Raw genomic sequence first — 23,319 nt, 5'->3', positions numbered from 1 at the left:
GGTCCTACCAAGGACCCCCCAGCTTTCCAGGAGGGCATGCTACGCTAGCCACACCTTTGCAACTTCATGATTTCAACAGCAAGCATGACGGTGACTGATATTCCACCAAGCAGCTTCTGGATGCATTCCCATTTGCATTTAAAATTCACATGAACATGGCATTCATTCTTCCAGACACACACCATTTACATGGCTGGTTACTTCCCAGCAACTGGTATGGAATAGCAGATAGCTAGACAATTGTCCAAAACCTCAGTTTATTCTCAAGTGGAAAGAAAGGGAGGAAGGGAGGGAAGATAGAAAGGGAGAGAAACTACCTTGGAATAAAAGTAACCAAGGAAGGATTTCTACAATGAAAGCTTGAAACACTCAAGAGAGAAACTGCAGAAGACACTAGGAAATGGGAAACATCCCATGTTCATGGATTGGAAGAATCAATATTGTGAAAATGTAAAAGCAATCTACAGATGTAATGTAATCCCCATCAAAACTCCAATGGCAGGGCTAGAGATGGCTTAGCAGTTAAGATGCGGATTGCAGAGGCTGGAAGCCCTGGCACGCCAATTCTCTCTCACACATACTTTTTTTTGTTTTGTTTTGTTTTTTGTTTTTCAAGGTAGGGTCTCACTCGGTCCAGGCTGACCTGGAACTCACTCTGTAGCTCCAGGGTGGCCTTGAACTCACAGTGATCCTCCCACCTCTGCCTCCCGGGATTAAAGGCGTGCGCCACCACACCCGGCTCTCACATACATTTTTTAAAAATTTTTTTGTTTTTATTTATTAATATTTGAGAGTGACAGACAGAAAGAGGGAGAGAGAGAGAGAGAGAGAGAGAGAGAGAGAGAGAGAGAGCGCGCCAGGGCTTCTAGCCACTGCAAACGAACTCCAGATGCGTGCACCCCCTTGTGCATCTGGCTAACGTGGGTCCTGGGGAACCAAGCCTCGAACCGAGGTCCTTAGGCTTCACAGGCAAGCGCTTAACTGCTAAGCCATCTCTCCAGCCCCTCTCTCATACATTTTTAAAAAATTCCAGTGTGAGGGCTGGAGAGATGGCCTAGAAGTTAGGGCACTTGCTTGCAAAGCCAAAGGACCTAGGTTCAATTCCCCAGAACCCACATAAGCCAGGTGCACAAGATGGCTATCATAAAGAAACTAAGTAACAAGAAATTCTAGCAATGGTATGGGAAAGAGGAACCTTTCTTCATCGTTGGTAGGAATATAAACTGGTATAGCCATTATGGAAATCAGTGTAGAGGTTCCTGAGACAGCTAAAAATAGAATTACCCAGTGAAGGGAGGAAATTATCAATTTATTGCATATGATTATAGAAGTTGTCAATAAAAAAGTTTTAAAAATAGAATTACCATATAACCCAGCTATACAACTCATTGACAAATGCCCTAAAGACTCTACTCATTACTATAGAGATACCCGCTCATCCATGTTCATTGCTGCTCTGTTCACAATGGATAGGAAATGGAACCAGCCTAGATATCCATCAAAAGATGAGTGGATAGTAAAAATGTGGTACATTTACACAATGGAGTTGTATTCAGCTGTATAGAAAAGTGAAATAAAAAAAAATTACTTTTGGTTTTTTGAGGTAGGGTCTCACTCTAGGCCAGGCTGACTTGGAATTCACTATGGAGCCTCACGGCAATCCTCCTACCTCTGCCTCCCGAGTGCTGGGATTAAAGGTGTGCACCACCATAACCGGCAAAAAGTGAAAATTTTGAAATTTTCAGGGAAATGGATCTGAAAACAACTGTACTAAGTGAGGTAACCCAGGTCCATGTTCTCTCTTGTTTGTGGTTCCTAGCTTCAAATGTATGGATTTATATGTGAATTGAAGTGAAAGTCAGTACTAGAGGGCAGGAAGCTAGAAAGAGGCTATGAGGCAGGAAGGAAAGGGGAGGGTATAGTAAATTCGTAAGTAGAGGGGCAAAATACCAGGGGTGAAACAGGGTCAGGGGAGGGAATGGAAGAGAGGAAGGGGTGGAAGTAAGGTTCATCAAAATTAAAGAGGTTGCTGGACGTGGTGGTGCACACCTTTAATCCCAGCACTCAGGAGGCAGAGGTAAGAGGATTTCTGTGAGTTCATTGCCACCCTGAGAGAACATAGTGAATTCCAGGTCAGCTTGAGCTACAGCGAGACCCTACCTCAATAAAAAAAAAAAAAATTAAGATGTTATGAATAAGCCATATGGAAACCTACTTCTTAACTAATAATATATATTAAAAAACGAAGAGTTTGGGCAGAAATATCCTATGGAGGTAGATAACACTGTGCTCAGAAACCACAGATTGTTATTAGAAAAATTTCAGTACAAGGGGTAATAACTTCCAGCAAGGTGTTGGTCAGGGCCCTTGAAGCCGCCAAAATAATACAGGCTATTGCTAAGGCTCTTGGCTGCCCACCAGAACTAGATGATAAGACCTAATTGCTAAAGACTGCACACACTTGGGCTGTAGGTCACTGAGAGATCAAGCTGGAGCTGAGCTGGAAGCCTCCTCCCTGTGGAACAGCTGTCATGATGCTGGAAGAGCTACACAGCCTGTAGGGGGAGAAAAGTCATCAATGGTCTTAACCAGCAATGGGCCCCACAAGCTTTATGACTGACAAGTCAAGCCAAATGTACCAATTCCTATGGTGCTCAGTGTGGTAGCACAGGCCTTTAATACCTACACTTCTTTAATCCTAGCACTCAGGAGGCTGAAGTAGAATTGCTGAGTTTAAGGCCAGCCTGAACCAGATTCAATTCCCCAGGACACACATAAGTCAGATGCACAAGGTGGCACATGTGTCTGGTGGTTGTCTGCATCAGTTGGAGGCCCAGGTATACCCATTCTCTCTCTCTCTCATTTAAATAAATAAAAATAAAATATTTTTTAAAAAGAAAAACCTATGGCTTGGGAGCTCATAAGCCCTAGGTGTACACTACTGTTGTGTCTGGCTAAATGCATTTACTCTGCCCACCAAACAACCCTCTAAGTGTTTATGTGTATGCCCAAATATTACGAGTACTCTCACTTCTGGTTAGAGAAGAAGCTTCTCTGCTCAGATGGTGGTAACCACAGGAAGATTCAAAACTCATCAAAGTGTTGAGAAGCGACAGTGGAGTATTCAGTATTGAGACATCTCTATCACACCATCCAAGGCTCAAGGGACCACTGCAGAAAAGGTGGCAGATAGAATTTAAGAGTCAAAGGAAGGGGAGGAATGCTTACAATATTGTCATTATTATCATACACAACCATAGTACAGCTCAGAAAACAAGACATAAACATTGCTTCTTGAAAGAAAAAAAAAAAAGCAGGAGTTGCTAGGTATGGTGGCACACAACTTTAATCCCACCACTTGAGAGGCAGAGGTAGGAAGATCATTGTGAGTTCAAGGCCAGCCTGAATTCTGGGTCAGCCTGGGCTACAGCAAGACAATACCTCAAAAAAAAAAAAAAAAAAGCAGAGACTAGTTGAAAAGAACAGATAAAATAGAGGGAGAATTTGGGAGGGGGAGAAAAAAGGTAAGAGAGAATCATGATCATGATTTATAATCTTTATTTATGGAAGTTGACATTAAAATTTTTTAAAGAACCTCAGTCTACCTAGTTTTAGGCTGAAGTTTTCTTTGCACCTGGCCCAGTCTCTCTCTGCCCTTGTTTAGTTATTCACCCTCCATTAAAGCCATGCTGATGGCGGATTTTAAGATGCACCACGCAAAGCCGGGTGCTTAGAAAGCATTTTGACAGCTTAGTTTAGGGCATGTCATATGCTCCTTAGCAGAACCCAGGATGACCAGGTGTCCATCAGGAGCACGGATATGTTCAGTGCCCAATGCCTTATACGTCTGCCCCAAGTGCCTGTGCTGATGGAGGGGGACAGCCGCAGACACCTCTATACTGCGTGCACTTGTCACACTGACCCCTGAATGCAGTGTGCAGGGGCTGTTCTGTCAACAAACTACAGATATTTAAGTTTCTTGGCTCAGTAATTTAATTTCTACAGAAAAATTGTCAAAATCCCTCAGAGAGTGACATGAACCAGCCACTACAACACAGTTGGCCCTCGCAGACTGTGTGGTTTACATGCAGACTTCTTTCAATGTCAGGGAAAAACTGTAAAGCACCTGTTGACATGATCATCCTCGTGTTTCCTATTCTTAAATATGCTCACAATTAAAAAGAACAGCTCTTTCTCTCCTGTTGCTTGCAATAAACTAACTCATTGAAAAACAAGAACAGAAGGTTGACAATGTTCATTGAGAAAATGACCCTGCCACCATGAAAGTAGACAGACAGGTGGTCTCAGGAGTCATTGAGTGGGTGCTATTTCATTTCAAAACACAAATGCAAAGCCAGGTGTGTTGGTGTACCCCTTTAATCCAGCACTTGAGAGATTAAGGTAGAACTGCTATGAATTCGAGGCTAACCTGGGCTACAAAGTGAGCACCTAGTCAGGCTGGGCTAGAATGAGACCCTGCAAGTAAAAAAAAAAAAAAGGCATATGTAATTTGTATTCTTTTACAATTGATTTGCCTTCTGAGTTTGTATTTTACTTCAAGTTATATAAAAATTAAGTGACTGGGCTGGAGAGATGGCTTAGTGGTTAAGGCACTTGCTGGCAAAGCCAAAAGACCCAGGTTCAATTTCCCAGTACCCATGTAAAACCAGATGCACAAGGTGGCACATGCATCTGGAGTTCGTTTGCAGTAGCAGAAGGCCCTGGTGTATTCATTCTCTCTCTCTTTCTCTCTCTGGTTTCTGCTTGTAAATAAATTAATAAAAATAATGTTTTAAAAAATTAAGTGGCTCAGCCAGGCACGACACACACGCACATAATGTCCCCTTATGGCATGTCATGCACCTGACTGTGGTGGCCAGAGCAGAATGCCAGGTGCCCTGCTCTATCACTCTCCACCTGTTCTTATTTGAGCCGGAAACTCTTAGTAATCCCAGAGCTTGCAGTTTGTGGCAAGCTCTGATGATTCTCCAGTCTCCACATCCCTATGGAACTGAAGTTACAAATGCATGTGGCCACACCCAGCTGTTTATGTGGGTCCTGGGGATGAAACTGTCACTCCTCCTCAGGCCCTCGTGCTTGCACAGGAAGAGCTCTTATCTACTGAACCATCTCTACAACCCTATTTTATGATTTTTATAAGTAAATCTGAAAGCAGGAGAACATGACATGACAAGGAGAAAAGGCTTCCAAGTCACAGCACATCACGTGAGCCCTCCTGATGAGGACAATAGGCCTCCACTACACTGTGTACTGGGAGCAGTGGGGGCTTCTGAAAGGATTATTTTAGCTCAGATAATTGTAACCTATCCTTATGACTGGCCTGATAAAAACAGGGTTAAGAAAATCCATCTGCTGGGGATAAGCATTCCTAAGAGCCCCTATAGAAATAATTCTGGGGACCATGCAGCAGTGTCCCTCCCATTTATAAGGTAGCCAATGGATTTCAACACACACAGTACAAAGCAAAACAGAACAAACTGAGGCAGGATAAAAGATGGGGAAAGTCATGGGAACATGGGAAAAGAAAGAAGTCCCTTGCTCCACAGTCTGACTGAAGCTCCTTTCCACCTGAGAATCAAGAATTCCAACACAATGAGCAATGTCCGCTGTGAACGATGCAACAAGGACACAACAGGACAGCTATACAGGCATGTCTCAAAGAATGCTGTCATAGAGATGGACCATGCTCATGGCCTTCTCCTCTCCTAGATGTAAACCTGCAGTTCTCTAGGGCTTTCATCAGAAACCCTGTACAGAAAGGACACACCCTGACCCCATGTAGCCCTAGGGCTCTTGTTTCATTTTGTTAGATTGTAATCCCACCCACACATGTACACACACACACACACACACACACACACACACACACACTTGCTGTTTTTCGAGGTGGTTTCTTGCTCTAGCCCAGGCTGATCTGGAATTCACTATGTAGTCTCAGGGTGGCCTCGAACTCACAGAGGTTCTCCTACTTCTGCCTCCCAAGTGCTAGCATTAAAGGCATGTACCACCTCACCCAGCTAAATATATATCTTTAAAAAGCAGGGGGGGAGTTTTTTTAGCAAGTTTTGAAGACTTAACTTGAGAGCCACCAAAACAGTATAGCTAGCTAGTACTGAGACACTTCAGTGCAGCTCTCCTTTGAGAACCCCCGATTCATGCTCTGGGGTACACAGCCTTCTTTCTCTATGTGCCTTTTATTTTATTTAATAAACTCCAACTCTGTTTCATACTGGTTCTTCCTAAAATTCTTTTCTGTGTGGAAGCCAAGCATCCAGCTTTACCTGAGTGGAGGTCCCTAAGGATTAAAGAAACTCCTTAGGCTGCAGAGAGACAGTGAGAAGCTACACACCTACCCCACCACTATCTGAAAACCACACTGTTTGGTCAAGCCAGGCATAGAGGCACACACCTTTAACCCCAGCACTCGAGAGGCTGATATTGGAGGGCTGACTTGAGTTCCAGGTGACAAAATAAAAAATAAAGTAAAGCCTGTATTCTCTGCCCCTTCTCCATTTCTCTCCTTCCTTCTACCTCCCTGCCTCAGGTCTGTGTGAATGTTCTGCAGCTCCAAGCCTTCTTTCTCATTATTTTTAGGTAGAAAGTGAGAAACTTCCCCCAGGTGTGGAGGCTTTCCTTCGTGAAGCTCTTGACCTGACTCAGAACACACACCTTCAAATGAGGGCAGGGCTTCCTACAAGCTAAAGATCAACTCAGCTCTAGATCTCTACACAGGGGCGGACTGCCTTGCAGTGGACACACACTAACAGAAATACATTCAATACAGCAAAAAAATTGGGCCAGGCATGGTGAAGAGAAGAGAGGAGAGGGGTCACCTGCCTTGTGAAAACACAAAGTGGAAGCCAGAGGGCTGGTGGTATACACCTGTAATACCAGATAGAAGCAAGAGGATCTCCACCTTGATAACAGCTACACAGCAAGTTCAAGGCTGGCAAAGGATAATATGTGGTGAGAATCTCTATCAAAAACAAATAAAATGTTTAACCTATCAGCTTTCTCATTTTAAACACTTTTTAAAAGACTTTACAACACCAAGATTATTTAAACACAAGGTGTAACTCAGGTTGGCTCTGAACATGCTGTGTAGCTGATGACTTTGAACTCCTGATCTTCCTTGCCTCTACCTCCCAAGTGCTAGGATACATGTGTGAGCTACCATGCTGGGTTTATGAGGTACTGGAGATTAAACTCAGGGCCTCATGCATGCTAGGTAAGCACTCTACCAACTGAGTCACATTACCATCCCATAATAATAATAATAATAATATATTTATTATTTATTATTATTATTATTTATTTAATATTATTATTATATTTATTGAGGGAAGTACAGAGCCAAGGAAAAGCACCCACATGGCTAGAGATCCCACATGAAGATCTTAGGGGGGAAAACGTGGAAAGAAAAAAAAAAGTTCAAGGAGCTCCTGTGACGTGGGGAGCTGGAGGGGATAAAGAACCCAAGCAGAGAGTAAGGGCTAGGGTCCCTCCTGGCAGAGCCAGCCTAGGGAAAAACTCACCCTCAGCTGGAAGTTCCCAAGTGATCAGAGATCAAAATAATATATTTTTATAAGCAAGAAAATATTCCCTTTGTTTTGTTTTTGAGACAGAGACTTGCTATGTAGCCCAGGCTGCCTTCAACTTCACAAGGGCAGCCTGGGCTATACACATGGTGTCTTCAGTCTACTTGACCAGGCAGTTCCTGTCATGTTCACTTTAAATACAGCCTGTGAAATGCATTGCATTATATTTTTATTGTGAATTAAAAGAAAATGTTAACTTTGCAGTGAACTCATTGATCCTGGTTTGCTACAACTCTAAGTAAAATCTACTCAAAGTCATTAAAAGCTTAAACAAAACCCCTCTGTTATTCACAAAATGCCTTCTTACATCTTCACATAGAAAAGAAAGAGTAGTACAGAGTGAGTGCCAACCGGGGCTGCCACAGCTAAAGTGCACACCAGCTACACACATAACAGGTGATTATACATCCAAACAGTAGAGTGGCATTATATGAACAGGTAAGAAATGGAATTTGTCAGTAGGAAAGGAGTCAAGGACATGGAGGATTTTTTTCTATGTAACATAAAGGTATGGCACCTCTCCTCCCACTTCTGTTTCTATATAGTTATATACTCTTAGATAATGTTAATAGACAACATTCCTTAAATCGTCCACTGGCCACCCAGGTCAACTCCCACAGCTATGGTTACAATCCACCAGCAGCATGGGGAGCCCCAACTGCAACATGTCATTTTGCAGCCTGGTCTGAGCGACTGTACCTGCAATCTTTATGGCTACAGGATCCTCTGAGACTGGAACCAGCCCTTCTTTGACTTCTACCCGCTGTTCAGAGGCCAGGGGAGATGGGACAGGAGGGGAACACTTAGTTTCCACATATGCCATGGGCGAGGAGGAAGAGGGCTTAGAATCATGGAAGAGGCTGGCCCAAGACTTGGCAGGCTGGCTAATGGGAATGGCGCCCGACACTGAGACTGCGCTTTCAGCAGGAGGTGAGGAACTCTCAGACTTTGAAGGGTCCAAGTCTACACTGTCCACTGTGTGCAACTCTATCCCATTGGCAGCTGTGCCCTCGCCCAAAGATTCAAGTATTTTTCCATTAGCAATGACAAGGTTCTCAGTAGTATCGGTGCCAGCAAAGGGCTGTGCCAAAGCTGTCCTTAGCAGGCTGTCTGCAGGGAGGCAAGGTTGCTCCAAGTCGGTCCCATGGCAGCCCTCAGGCAGCCCTGCAGTCCTGGCATCACCATCAAGTGCTCGGGAGAAAGGACTGTCAGGCACAGCATCACTGATGAAGTTCATGGAGTTCTGAGGGCTGTCACAAGTCCTGGGCGTAACTGAGGGAAGCACATCGGCAATGAACTCTGCATCCTCTGCACCCATGCTGTTTGCAACTGCTGAAGTGGCATGACCATTGACCAGGGCTTCTGGGGAAATGCTCTCGTCACCACCATCTTTCAGGTAACTGTAATATCCAGGAGGCCGCTTTTTCTTCTTTTTACGCTCCCTTTGTCCAAGTCCACCCGAGACACCATCATTTTCTAAGATATCTGCCTCCACATTAGAACTGCTATCCAAAGCAAGGGCAGAGCCTGGGCACTGGCTGTCGATGGAACTGCAGTTCACTTCTTTATCTAGGCCAGCAGTGGTCTTCTGGGAAGTTGTACAACCAAGAATAAATTCAGGGGCCTGAGGATTCAATGTGCTTGAAATACTGTAGCTGGGGGTTCTCGGCAAAGCATCACTGGGTTCAATTACTTCATTAACACCAAACTCAATTCTCCGACGGTCTTGTCCTGCTTAGAAACAATGACCAGTAAGTATTCCACCAGCCAGAAGCACAGATCTACAAACTATAGAAGTACGGTAATGACCAACGCCTCCCTCCATGAAACATGCCTCATACAGCCCAGGCTGGCCTCAAACTCACTATGTAGTCAAGACCTTGAGGCCCAAATCCTCCTGTCTCCACCTCCCCAGTGCTGAGATTATAGGCATGTGCCACCAGGTTTATGCAGTGCTAGAGATCGAACTGCAAGCATGCTAGCCAAACATTCTAACAACTGAGCTAAAACGCCAGCCCTTCATTTATTTTCTCACGTAGGGTATCATTGTAGCCCAACTGACCTGGAACTCACTCTATAGGCCCCAGCTGCTTTTCCTTATTAACACAGCTATGGCATATTTCATTTCTGTCCTGAATAATCTGCTGAAATAATGTTCATAAAACTATATTTAACTGAAGACATGAAAACAGAAGCTTGTCCTTCAATTCTCTGGGCAGCTAAGAAAACCTTTCAAATAGAAATTAAAAAACATGTGTGGGGCTGAGGAGATGTCTTTGTAGTTAAAGGCACTTGCTTGTAAAGCCTGCCAGCCTAGGTTCAATTCCCAAGCACACACATAAACAAACACAAAATGTAGTGCATGCATATGGCATTCATCTGCAGTGGCAAAAGACCTTTACAGTAAGCTGTTCCAAGTCCCATGTGTACCCCACCCCCATGTCCTTCTTTTGGTCTCTGGACCAGGCAACAGCCCTTACATGAATGGGCATGACTAACCTGTACATGGATTCACACTGAATGAACTCACAGGTGGAGGTGCCACTTCCAAAAACATTACAAGATTAAGTTAGGGTAGTGGGCCTTTTCTAAGAGGGGTGGGGTGGAGAAGGGTGGCTTTTGGAAACAAGATCTTGACGTGTAGTCCAGGCTAACATCCAACATGTGAAGATCTTTCTGCCTCTGCTTCCCCAGTGCTGGGATTACAGGTAAATACCACCACACCCTGCCCACTGTGAACTTCAAAAGTTTACTTTGGGAAGTCTCCAATATGTACTCCTCCCAGTTAACCACAACCTACACAGCAAGCCTGTGCATGCTGGGATGCACACTTTTCCTGTCTCTGACATGAGGTTATTAGAATCAGCTGTGCTTTTTACCAGACATGGACCATCAATGTTGCCTCATATTTGGCCGAGTTGAAATTAACAAAGGGTCACATACCTTTAAGTCTCGTAGAAGGGGGCAATATTTTCCAAGCCCTCCATTTCAAGAGAAGTATTCTGGTTTTGTTTGTTTTGGTTTTGGTTTTTCAAGGTAGAGTCACTCTAGCCCAGGCCGACCTGGGATTCACTATGTTGTCTCAGGGTGGCCTCGAACTCATGGCAAGCCTCCTACTTCTGCCTCCCAAGAGCTGGGATGAAAAGTGCCACCATGCCTGGCAACTAAAGTATTTGGGGTGTGGGGAACAAGCCTAGAAAGAGGCTAATGATCTGCTAATTTGTGGGAGGCAAGAAGACAGGGACCTAAACACAGCCTGCTGTTCAGAATGCCTTCACTGCAAATAAGGCAGGGACAGAGTGCCATCCTGCCCAAAACACCAAGCCAGTGCTTAGAAAAGCATGGCAGTTTACAACTGATTATCGCTGGCCACTGAAGAGTTATTTTGTTTCCTTACCTTGAAAGTCATCACCAAAGAGAAACTAACTATCCACTTTGCTTCCAGGCCTCATTTACTCTGTAATATTTTTAAGAAGGACACATGGATTGAAAGCAGGGCGCCTAAAGAAAGAGGCCATGATGAAAACCCATTAAAAATTACTTGCCTCTGTGGTGTGAAGCTTATCCAAGACTGATTCTCAGTTCTTAATCTTATCAGAGCATAAAATATTCTAGAATGTCATGTGCCATGAACAAAATTGCTTCAAAATGTTACAACCATTTACTCAACACAGTGCCATGACCACAAGGCTGAAGCAGATTCCCAGACAGAGAGGTCCTCTTATCACGCATGCTCACAATAGGCATGTATAGCCTATACAGTAGAATGCTGGGACAGAAGGAGCCCCATCTGTCAGGTGGAGGTAGGGGGAGGCCTGCAAATGTGACAGACAGGTCAGACAAGAAACTGGGAAGACAGAACCTTAACAATGAGATCTTGTCAGCAACAGGCTTGTAAAGGAACACCCTCAGGTTAAAAAGAAAAGAAAAAAGACATCCTAAGGCAGAGTATTTCAAGGTGAGCTCTGTTTAGTACACATGCTCCCATTCCATGAGTCAAGGGTGGGAGGCCTCCCAGGCCAGGAATGCAAGGTCCCTTCTCTGGGAGTTTGTATTTTCTCAGACTAACACAAACACACAAGGATGACCATGCAAAAGGAAGGCGCGCGGGGGGGGGGGGGGATGGGCAGGTGGATCTGTATGAGTCACTGCCTAGCATACACAATGCCCTGGGTTCAATCTCTAATACCAAAGAGAGAGAGAGAGAGAGAGAGAGAGAGCGAGCGAGCGAGAGGGGGGGGAGACTATCAAGAGTGACACATCTGCAGCATAAGGACTATGTAAGAATGGGGAAGGCCATCTCCTGACCCAGAACCAAGGGGCCTGGAGTTGGACACCAGCAGATAAAACAGCAGCTCAGCAAGCCAAGTTGCTAGCCCCGGGGTCCCAGACCTTTGTTTATTAATTACACTAAGCTATTAAGCCCATCCTTTCCCTTAAGGTCTCCAATTTTTTATAAAACTGCTACAACTTTCAGATTAGTCACTTTTGTGTGTGGATGCATGCATGCCACAGTGTGCATGTGGAAGCCAGAGGACAACCTCTGAATTCAGTCCTTACCTTCCCTCTTTGTTTGAAAGGGGCCACTGCCAATGCGAGATTAGCAGGCAGGCATCCAGATTCTCCTGACTCCAACCCCCACTGCTGTGGGTGCCCTGGGATTGCAGACACGTACATTCCTTGCATGTGACTTTACATGATTTCTAGAAGTCCCAACTCTGGTGCTCAGGTTTATGCAGCCGTGCTTTCAACAACTGAGCCAACCCTCCAGCCCCAGGTAAGTAACTCTGAATACTACTGAGCTGGTCTTTCCAAGTTTATGTATAAAGACACTCATAATGAAAAGATTCTCAAGTCTATGAAAGCTAACTAAATCCAAGCCCTTGCTCTCCAAAACATGTCTTCCTTAAGCAGAGCATGGGGGCACACGTCTTTAATTCCAGCAGGCAGAGGTAAGAGGATCATCATGAGTTCAAGGCCATCCTGAGACTACATAGTGAATTCCAGGTCAGCCTGAGCTAGAGTGAGACCCTACCTCAAAAAAATAAACAAACAAATGAAAATGTCTTTGGTTCAACACGGGATTTTTTTATAATCATAAAAAATGCTAATAAAAATTAAAAAAAAAAAAGAAAAAGAAAATGTCTTTGTTTCAGTTTCTTGGAGGCCAGCAACTCTTCACAATGATGCTGACTGAAAACAGTCTGGTGTGAACTGAGCCTGTGGAGGCATCTATGATGACTGCCCTGTGGAGCATTCACCACTGGTGCTACACAACACAGGAGACAGTTGTGCATCAATAAGGCAACCAGCACAGGGCCCAGTGCTGGACACCCGAACAGGACAAGACCAAGTGAGGCTATGACCTGAAGGCTTGGGCCTGGGACAGACTGTGACACAAACACAGACTGTGAGAAAAGTCTATGGCACCCTTAGCTATACAAAGCACTTGTACTCAGAGCCTAGCCGCTAACATGGGAGCGCCTCAGCCACAAGCCAAAGAAGCCCCTTGGGAACCTGAGCACACAGCTATAAGGACTGACACACCTGTGGCATGAGGCTCCTTAAGGAAGGACAGGTGCCCTTGAGGGTCTGGCACTGGGAGGCACAGTACAAACTTCAAAGCACATCCAGCCACACGGAGTGAGTCTGTTACTGAGTATGTTAGCGTTCACAGCAAGAACACTGAGCTGCAATTTATAATAGCTGGGAAATGGAACCAGCCTAGATGTCCATCAACAGATGAGTGGATAATGAAGATGTGGCACATTTATACAATGGAGTTCTACTCAGCGGTAAAGAAAAATGAAGTTATGAAATTTGCAGAAAAATGGATGGACCTGGAAAGGATTATACTAAGTGAGGTAACCCAGGCCCAGAAAGCCAAGCGCCACATGTTCTCTCTCATATGTGGATCCTAGCTACAGATGATTGGGCTTCTGCGTGAGAATGAAAATACTTAGTAGCAGAGGCCAGTAAGTTAAAAAGGAGAAATAAAGGGTAGAGAAAGGAAGAGGGGAGGATATTTAATAGGTTGATATTGTATATATGTAATTACAATGATTGTAATGGGGAGGTAATATGATGGAGAATGGAATTTCAAATGGGAAAGTGTGGGGGTGGGGAGGGAGGGAATTACCATGGGATATATTTTATAATCATGGAAAATGTTAATAAAAATTTAAAAAGAAAAAAGAACACTGAGCTGTAAGAAAATGCTGTTCTGGGAGCTAGAGATGGCTTAGCAGTTAACATACTTGCCTACGAATCCTAAGGAACCAAGTTTGATTCCCCAGTACTCACATAAGCCAGATGCACAGGGTGGCTGGCACACCCATTTTCATTTTCTCTCCCTCTCTTTCAAATCAATAAATAAATAATAGTGAGGCATGGTGGAGCATGCCTTTAATTCCAGCGTCTGGGAGGCATAGATAGAAGGATCACCGTGAGTTCAAGGCAACCCTGAGACTCCACAGTGATCAGCCTGGGCTGGAGTGAGACCCTACCTCAAATAAATAAGTAAATAAATAAATAAATGTTGCTTCAAGCCTGCCCAGTGGAGCAGGCCTGCTATCTGGGGAGGCTGAAGCAGAGACTGAAACTTCAAGTCCTGCCTGGGCTACAGAGAAAACTTTGAAAGTATGAACCCAGACTGGGGAGATGCCTTAGTGGTTAAGGTGCTTGCTTACAAAGCCTAACGACTTGGGTTCCATTCCTCTGTACCCCATGTAAAGCCAGATGTACAAAGTGACGCAAGTATCTGAAGTTCATTTGCAGTGGCTGAAGACCCTGGGGTGACCATTCTCCCTCCCCACCCCCTGCTGGGCATGGTGGTATACATTTGGGAGGCCAGGGTAGCAGGTAAGAGTTTGAAACCAGCCTGAGACTACATACTGAGTTCCAGATCAGCTGGGCTAGAGCAAGACCCTACCTGGAAAAAAAAAAAAAAAAGTATAAACTCGTAGGAAAATGTGTTTGATGTGTATGCAGACATCATGGCCATCCAGCACATATGACCAGAATCAGTCATGAAAGAAAGAAAATCCAACTTACCATTGGGCAGTCCATCTGTAACCTGTGAGCCATATAGAGCTGTCCCACTGTATGGAGGGAGCTGCATGAGGAATCAGAACACAAATTTCACTTTACACATATTGTACACTAACACAGCACCCCACTGAACACTACCCTCATACCATTACCAGAGCCATGCTTGTGTAGATCCAGCCCCATCTGATGGCCTTCACTGACTACAGGGGACACTCCAGGAATACATTCAAATATTTATCATTAAATACATTGAACCTAACTGCAAACTTCAACTGATACATGTCCCACTGCAATAAAATCTACAACATTTGGAGAGATGGAGAGATGGCTTAGTAGTTAAGGCACTTACCTGTGAAGCTCAAGAACCCAGCTTCAAGTCCCCAGTTCCCACATAAGACAGATGCCCAAGGTAGCACATGCATCTGTAATTTGTTTGTAGTGGCTGGAAGCCCTGGTGTACCCATTCTCATTCATATTCATCCTCCCTCCCTCGCTCGCTCCCTCTCTTTCTCTGTCCACACACACACAACACACAATCTTTCTCTCAAATAAATAAAAATATTTAAAATGGGGCTGGAGAGATGACTTAGCAGTTAAGGAGCTTGTCTATGAAGCCTAGGGATCCATGCTTGACTCTCCAGATGCCACATAAGCCAGACACACAAAGGTGAAGCAAGCACAAAGCTGCACATGCCCATTAAGTGGTGCAATCGTCTGGAGTTCAATTGCCATGGCTGAGACCAGGGCATGCCACTTTCTCTCCCCCCACCCCCCGCGCCCCCTCACTCTCTAAAATAAATATTTAAAATGCTGTAACATTTCTTCCTCCCACAGGTTGTCAGATCCCAGCATCATCTGTCCATGAGTGAAGATGGCTCCAGTGTAAAAAGCAGGCAGGTAGAGTGAATCTCTGAAATGTTTCTTCTTCCTAGCAATTTCACATTTAAGAGTTGGAAATGCATCACATGGACATGTGTGAGGAAAGGTCAGTAGACAAACTGTGACCTCAAGGCAGGACATTTGGTGCTGCATTTCTCCAAGTCTGGTCTGCAGTACAATACAAAGACCCAGGACCTGGAGGAAGCTGAGATTTGCCAGGGTCAGCAGTCCCTACATGGCTCTCATGGTCACTACTCTTTGGGACTGCTATTTTAGTGGCTTCCTCAGATGATGTCTCCAGTGAACTCTTACCAGGCCAATTCAATAATAACAGAGATAGGGTTATCTCTACACATAATCCAGGAAGTTCTGCCCCAGACATTAGGGGAAGGGAGGGAGGGAGAGAAGGAGGGAGGGAGGGAGTGAAGGAGGGAGGGATGGAGTGAAGGAGGGAGGGAGGGAGGGAGAGAGGGAGAGGGGAAGGAGAAAGATGGAGGGAGGGAGAAGGAAACACAGCAGTGACTAGAAAGGAACTTCAGGACTTGGAGACACATTATCTCTATTCCCAGAGAGCAGCCAGCCAGCCAGCACACAGCACTCCCCTGCACCTGCAGCAACAAAACCATCCTGCTGCGGCACCATCGCAAAGAAGATGTGCACAGCAGCCTCTAGGAAGTCACAAAGCAAGGCCCTTGCAGAAAGAAACCCTATAGAATGCCTATTCTTTCCTATTACCAACACCAGGGTGCCCCCTAGTGACAATAACCTATCCTCTGAGGCAGAAATGGAAGGGCCAACCCTTAAGCTGTCATCTGACTGCCCCAAGAGCCCACCCCCATATACACAAAGCACACAAACACAAATAATGAAAAAATAAAAATAAATTTTTAGTGTTCTGAGGGGCTGGAGATACCCATGTAAAACCAGATGCACAAAGTGGTGCATGCATCTGGAGTTTGTTTGCAGCAGCTAGAGGCCCTGACAAACATACTTTTTTCTCCCTGCTTACAAATAAATAAATATTTTTTGAAATGTTATTTTTATTGATTTGAGAGTGAAAGAGGCAGATGGAGAGAATCGGCATTTCCTCCTTATGTCTGAGCACTAGTAACGTGTCTATGACTGGGATTCAATCATGCTGAGTAAGTAAGCTGACTTATTTCCACCAGAGAAGTTCCTTTTTAAGTCACCCTGTCTACAACTATATCACCCTCAACATGCCGGATCTCGTCTTAAGTCACCCTGAGCCAGGTGTGGTTGCACACACCCTTAATTCCAGCACTCTAGGGGATGAGGTAGGAGAAGCATTATGAGTTTGTGGCCAGCCTGGATTACAAACTGAGTTTGGGGTCAGGCTGGGCTAGAAGAGATCCTGCCTCAAAAACACCAAAAATAAAAAATAAAAGGAGGAAGAAGAAAAGAAAAAACAGGTCAGGTGTGGTGGCGCACACTTTTAATCCCAGTACTTGGGAGGCAGAGGTAGAAGGACTGCAGTGAGTTCAAGGCCACCCTGAGACTACATATTGAATTCCAGGTCAGCTTGGGCTAGATCAAGACCCTACATCAAAAACCAAAAAAGGGGGCTGGAGAGATGGCTTAGTGGTTAAACACTTGCCTGTGAAGCCTGAGGACCCTGGTTCAGGGCTCGATTCTCCAGGACCCATGTTAGCCAGATGCACAAGGGGGCGCACGCATCTGAAGTTCGGTTTGCAGTGGCTGGAGGCCCTGGCGCGCCCATTCTCTCTCTCTCTCTCTATCTGCCTCTTTCTCTCTCTATCACTCTCAAATAAATAAAAATAAACAAAAAAAAGGGGGCGGGTTAAGCACTTGCCTGTGAAGCCTAATGACCCCGGTGTGAGGCTCAATTCCCCAGGACCCATAAAGCAAGATGCACAAGGTGGTGAATGCATCTAGAGTCATTTGCAGTGGCTGGAAGCCTGGTACGCCCATTTTCTTTCTCACTCTCTCTCTCTCTGCCTCTTTCTGTCGCTCTCAAACAAATGAATTAAATTTCAAAAAAGGGGGGGGGTCATCCTGGCTTATGAACTAGAGCACAGCTTTCCATTTGCCATCAAAAAATAATACTAATATTTAAGATCACATACAAACACATTCAAATACATACAAATATAAATACACCTTAAGTGTGTTTCTCCTGATTTTGTTAAAAACTATTGGCTGCCCTACATTGCTGAGGGCAAACTAAAAGAGGTTAAAAAAAAATTTATAGCTGTGATATTTTACATTGTATTAATCTGTATTTGTTAATACTGGCTTTTAACTTCTTGGCCCCATGTAGAGAAAAGAAGTGCTTCATCCAGGTCCTGACAGTCAAAGCACATGAAGGCTAGGCCTGGATTCTAACCTATGCCACAGCCATAGCCACAGGGCAAGAAGAGACATGTGTGCTATTTCACTTCCAAGATAGAAAACCTGTAAGACAGAAAGCCAAAAGCATGACGATGAAATGGAAGTGATACCATCACTCACTGGCTCACTCATCCACAAACCCACTGAGCAGACACTCCCAGGTCTACGCCCCAGCTTACTATTATGGTGCAACAAGTAAATTATGGTCCTGAGCAATTTGAATCAGGGAACAGCATCATCTTACACCATGAAAGATGGCTACAATGCATCATTACATAGTATTACAACACAAAGAACACTGCAGTGACTACCTAGTAACTGACACCTGCGGCAGTCGTTGCTTCAGAGGAGTAGGGAGGAACACAGGAGAGGGAGAGTCAAAGCTTCAACTATATGTGTAAAGTTTTACTTATAAGTCAAGAGTTGGACAGATGGCTCAGCAGTTAAGGTACTTGCCTGCAAAACCTAACGACCCTGGTTCAATTATCCAGTGCCCATGTAAAGCCAGATGCCTAACGTGGTGCATGCCACTTTGGAGTTCATATGCAGTGACTGAAGGCCCTGGCGCACCCATTCTCTGTCTCTCTTCTATCTCTCTCTGCTTGCAAACAAACAAATAAATATACAAACAAACTTTAAAAGTCTAAAGCACACACAGTAAGATTCATCAGTCAGAATCTAGCCAGAGAGTTTAGGCATTTTTTCACATTACTAGTCTCCATGCTTCTCCATACCTGGACTGAAAAATCACAATCAAAATGGAAATATGAGCACTAACCATCACTACACATGCATCCACAAAAACAGTTTGTCTTACCTCTACTGACGACCGGGGAGTCACAAAGAACTGATTGAATTCATCAGGGCTAAAATCTCCAAAAATATACTGGGGGGGGAAAAAAAGAGTCCTTGATCACATAAAGTATACAGACTTCTTTTGAAAGTAAGTTTAAAAACTACCTATTTTAATAAGTCTATGAAATATGTGGGCTGGAATTTCCTGAAACCTTTTTCAAGTGGGGCTGCAAATGCAGACTTCAGGGGGCAGTGTCGTCCTTCCCCATCCCCTGTCTAAGAGCACAGAAAGTGATGCAGCTCATGGTAAACCACCAGCCATATACACCAAGCTTGTAGAGTCCTGCCAGTGGGAAATCTTTCTGGTTCAGTACTTCCAGTTTACCTTCTCACTTCCGACCCCCTTCTGCTGAGTCATTTCAGTCTCCCTGCCAATCACCAACAGAAGCAGCACAGGGAAGGAAGGCAGGGAAATCCAGACAGAAAATATGTTCTTCCCTCCCTCTCTCTCTTTCTTGCCTCCTCGCTTTCTCATTTTCGTTTGGTTTTTTACAAGGTAGTGTCTCACCTCTATCCCAGACTGACCTGGGACTCACTCCATAGCCCAAGCTAGCCACCACCCACCCAGGTTTTAGACAGACATGTGATTTATTATTTTTTAAACTGTACATGGGCCAGGTGTGGTTGTATGTACCTTTAATCCCAGCACTCAGGAAGCTGAAGTAGGAAGAGTGCTGTGAGTATGAGGCTAGCCTGGGGTAAGAGTGAGTTCCACATCAGCCTGGGCTAGAGCAAGACTCTACCTCAAAAAACCAAGAAAAAGGAAATAAACAAACAAACAGAAAAAACAGGTGGGTGAGTGACAGAGGGAAATACCAGGCCCACAGGGTACCAGAGCTGAGCAAACAGCAGTGCATATACCATACCACACACACAAACCCACAACACACATACTATACACAAACACACAAATCACTAATCTAGAACCATGTTTTGATTATTAAGAACAGAAATACTGCATTGAAAGTTACTACTGTTAAATCAATCCTTTTAGGAATAAGAACTCTTAATTCGGAATGTGGGAAGATGTATATGGTTAAGAATTGAAATGTTCTATTATTATTTCCTTGGACCAGGCATGGTGGCACATGCCTTTAATCCCAGCACTCAGGAGGCAGAGATAGAAGGAACACTGTAAGTTCAAGATCAGCCTGAAACTACATAGTGAATTCAAGGTCAGCCTGGGCTACAGTGAGACCCTTACTTGGGGCAGGGTGAGGGTTAAGGTACATGCCTATGAAGCCTAAGGACCCATATTCTACTCTCCATGTCCCATGTTAGCCTGATGCACAAGGTGAGGCAAGCACAAGGTGGCACACGCCCAATAAGTGGCACAAGTGTCTGGAGTTCGATTGCAGTGGGAAGAGGCCCTAGTGGGCAAATTCTCTAACACTCCTCTCTTAAAAAAAAATAATACTTTAAACCCAAAGTTATCAGATTTGGGGCTAGAGAGAGGTGGCTCTGCACTTAAAGGCACTTGCTTGCAAAGCCTGACAGCCTGGGTTCAATTTATCAGCACCCATATAAAGCCAGATGCAAAAGTGATGCATGCATGCGGAGTTTGCAGTAGCTAGAGGTCCTGGTACAGATCATACTTTCTCTATGTCTGCCTCTTCTCTGTCTCTTATCTCTCAAATAAATAAAATAGATTTTTAAAATTTTTATTTTACTTATTTATTGGAGAGGGAGGGAGGGAGAGAGAAAATGGGCACACCAGGGCCTTCAGCCATTGCAAACAAACTCCAGACACATGCGCCACCTTGTGCATCTGGCTTATATGGGAACTGGGGAGTTGAATCTGGACCCTTAAGGCATCACAGGCAAGCACCTTAACTAAGCCATTTCTCCAGCCCTAAATTATTTTTTTTAATTTATTTTATTTATTTGCAAGCAAAGAGAGAGAGAAAGAAGATAGACAGAGAGAACAGGCACAGCAGGGCCTCCAGCTGCTGCAAACGACCTCCAGATGCATGCACTGCTTTGGCAGCTGGCTTTACATGGGTACTAGGGAATCAAACCAGGGTCCTTTGGCTTTGCAGGCAAGTATCTTAACCACTAAGCAATCTCTCCAGTCCTTAAAATATAAATGAGAGAAAAGAAAATATATGCAAGGGTTTGAGAAAATAGCATTTAACATCCCAAGAAGAAACAAAAACTTGAGCTTTTAAACTGGCGTGGTGGCGCACACCTTTAATCCCAGCACTAGGGAAGCAGAGGTAGGAGGATCACCATGAGTTTGAGGCCATCCTGAGACTAAGGACCCTGGTTCAATTCCCTTGGACCCATGTAGGCCAAATGCACAAGGGGGGGGCATTGTCTGGAGTTCACTTGCAGTGGCTGGAGGTCCTGGCATGCCCATATTCTCTCTCTCTCTCTCCCTTTTCTTCTGTCTCTCTCTCAAATAAAACAAATAAATAAAATATTTAAGAAATACATATTTTCTTAAAAAAGAACAGAAATTGGGCTGGAGATGGCTTGGCAATTGAGGCATTTGCCTACAAAGCCTAAGGACCCAGGTTCAATTCCCCAGTACCCACATAAGCCAGATGCACAAGGTGGCACATGTGTCTGGAGTTCATTTGCAGTGGCTAGAGGCCATTCTCTCTCTCTCTCCCTCTCTCTCTCTCTCTCTCTCTCTCTCTCTCTGCCTCTCTCAAATAAATAAATAATAAATAACAAATAATTTTATGATTTATTCAAATATAACCATACTGCACAGACGTTTTTCCCAACATAGTGTCCCATTCTAGGCCAGGCTGACCTAAAAATCACTTTCAGTCTCAGGCTGGCCTCGAACTCACAGCGATCCTCCTACCTCTGCCTCTCTGGTGCTGGGATTAAAGGTGTACACCACCACACCTGGCTTTGCCCAGACTTTAATCGTGCATGTGTGCTACTTTCAAAATCTTACTGATAGATTACAACTCAATGAAAACATTTAACCCACAAAGACACCATAAACAATGAGATGCTAAAAACATCACTTCAGGGGGCTGGAGAGATGGCTTACCAGTTAAGGTGCTTGCCTGTGAAGCCTAAGGACCCAGGTTTGATTCCCCAGAACCCACAGTAGCACATGTGTCTGAAGATTGTTTGCAGTATTTAGAAGTCCTGGTGTGCCTATTCTCTCTCTCTCTCTCTCTCTCTCTATCTAATAAATCACTTGGGAGGCAGAGGTTGCTGAGAGTTCAAGGACAGCCTGAAACCACATAGTGAATTCAAGGTCAGCCTAAGCTAAAGCAAGACCCTACCTCAAAAAAACAAAATCATAATAATGGATGGATGGATGGGTGGGTGAGTGGTTCTGTGAGTTCGAGGCCATCCTGGGTTACAGTGAGACGTTATGGTGGGGGGGGGAGAACAACAACAAAACCACAATTTGAATCACATCCTCCTGCCATATCAAACCTATGTTCAATCACTACAATGTGTATGTTTTTACTTTTTTTTATTTTGGGGAGGGACCTTTAATGCATAAACATAAAATAATTTGATCATGTTCCTGTCCCACTATCCTCTTCTGTCCCTTCTCCCCCTCCCCTTTCCCTTCTGTGTTTTCTTATCTATTCCTTTTGCCCTCCCACTGTTGATAGGCTCAGTTCTGTGCTGGTCTCCTGGAGGTACATATAACCACTGAAGGGTTGTGAATGTCCCAGTGGTTCATGTGGGAAGCATGTGTTTTACAAGTCCTTAACTGCACCTCACCAGCAGTAAAAAGCATATGAATATGGTTACTGAAGACAGAAGGCAAGGCTCCACGAGGAGCCGGGTCAGGAGTCCGGCCTCCTATGCAGTACAAAAACCCCACCTACTCACAGCATGTCTGCACCTATCTTCTTCACAGCCACACAGAAAAGTATATAAAAGAATAGCCAGGCATGGTGGTGCTTGTCTTTACTCACAGCACTCTGGGAGGCAGAGGTAGGAGGATGACAGCCTGAGACTACATAGTGAATTCCAGGTTAGTCTGGGCTACAGTTAGACCCTACCTGGCAGGATGGGGGAGTAAATAAAAGAATACCTATAAAGGGAAGAGAAAGGAAGGGAGGAGGATACTTAATAGGTTGATATTGTATATATGTAATTACAATAATTGTAATGGGGAGGTAATATGATGGAGAATGGAATTTCAAAGGGGAAACTGTGGGGGTGGGAAGGGAGGGAATTACCATGGGATATTTTTTTATAATAATGGAAAATGTTAATAAAAATTAAAAAATTAAAAAATAAATAAATAAAAGAATACTTGACATTTGGGGAGTTTATTGTCAAAGGCCAGAAAAGATCAAGTTACTGAGATCCAAGGCCAGTGTGCTTATAAATTAAAGAGAGTTTCCTATACTCGTACAAACATTTTCAACAAATGAAAAATAGTTTTGTCTGTGCAAAGTAATCTTTGTATGGTACCATTCAAACACCCATCAAAGGTGACACAGTACAAGACCCCACGTACACCTGAACAACATCACCTTGGTGCTTAACAAATCATATGCATCATTCAAAGATCACCACACCCAGAAAGCGTTACTGTTCAAAACTGTTTATT

The 23,319-nt window shown here is 44.3% G+C and overlaps 1 protein-coding gene across 5 annotated transcripts in view; it reads right to left on the bottom strand.

Annotated features, from left to right (window-relative positions):
• Window positions 1-23,319, bottom strand: part of Usp10 (ubiquitin specific peptidase 10) — an 88,921-nt gene that overhangs the window by 24,850 nt on the left and 40,752 nt on the right. For 2 of the 5 annotated variants that reach the window (XM_045135945.1, XM_045135956.1), the window contains exons 2-4: window positions 18,736-18,804; window positions 14,673-14,733; window positions 8,319-9,353 (exon numbers count right to left, since the gene is read on the bottom strand). In XM_045135945.1, the coding sequence (XP_044991880.1) occupies window positions 8,319-9,353; window positions 14,673-14,733; window positions 18,736-18,804 (1,165 nt within the window). The remainder of the gene's footprint in view (window positions 1-8,318; window positions 9,354-14,672; window positions 14,734-18,735; window positions 18,805-23,319) is intronic. The other 3 variants (XM_045135952.1, XM_045135961.1, XM_045135970.1) reach the window with 3 other exon arrangements.

This window comes from Jaculus jaculus, chromosome 1, assembly GCF_020740685.1.
Source record: "Jaculus jaculus isolate mJacJac1 chromosome 1, mJacJac1.mat.Y.cur, whole genome shotgun sequence".
NCBI lineage: Eukaryota > Metazoa > Chordata > Mammalia > Rodentia > Dipodidae > Jaculus > Jaculus jaculus.
This window is presented reverse-complemented; position numbering and strand designations above follow the sequence as displayed.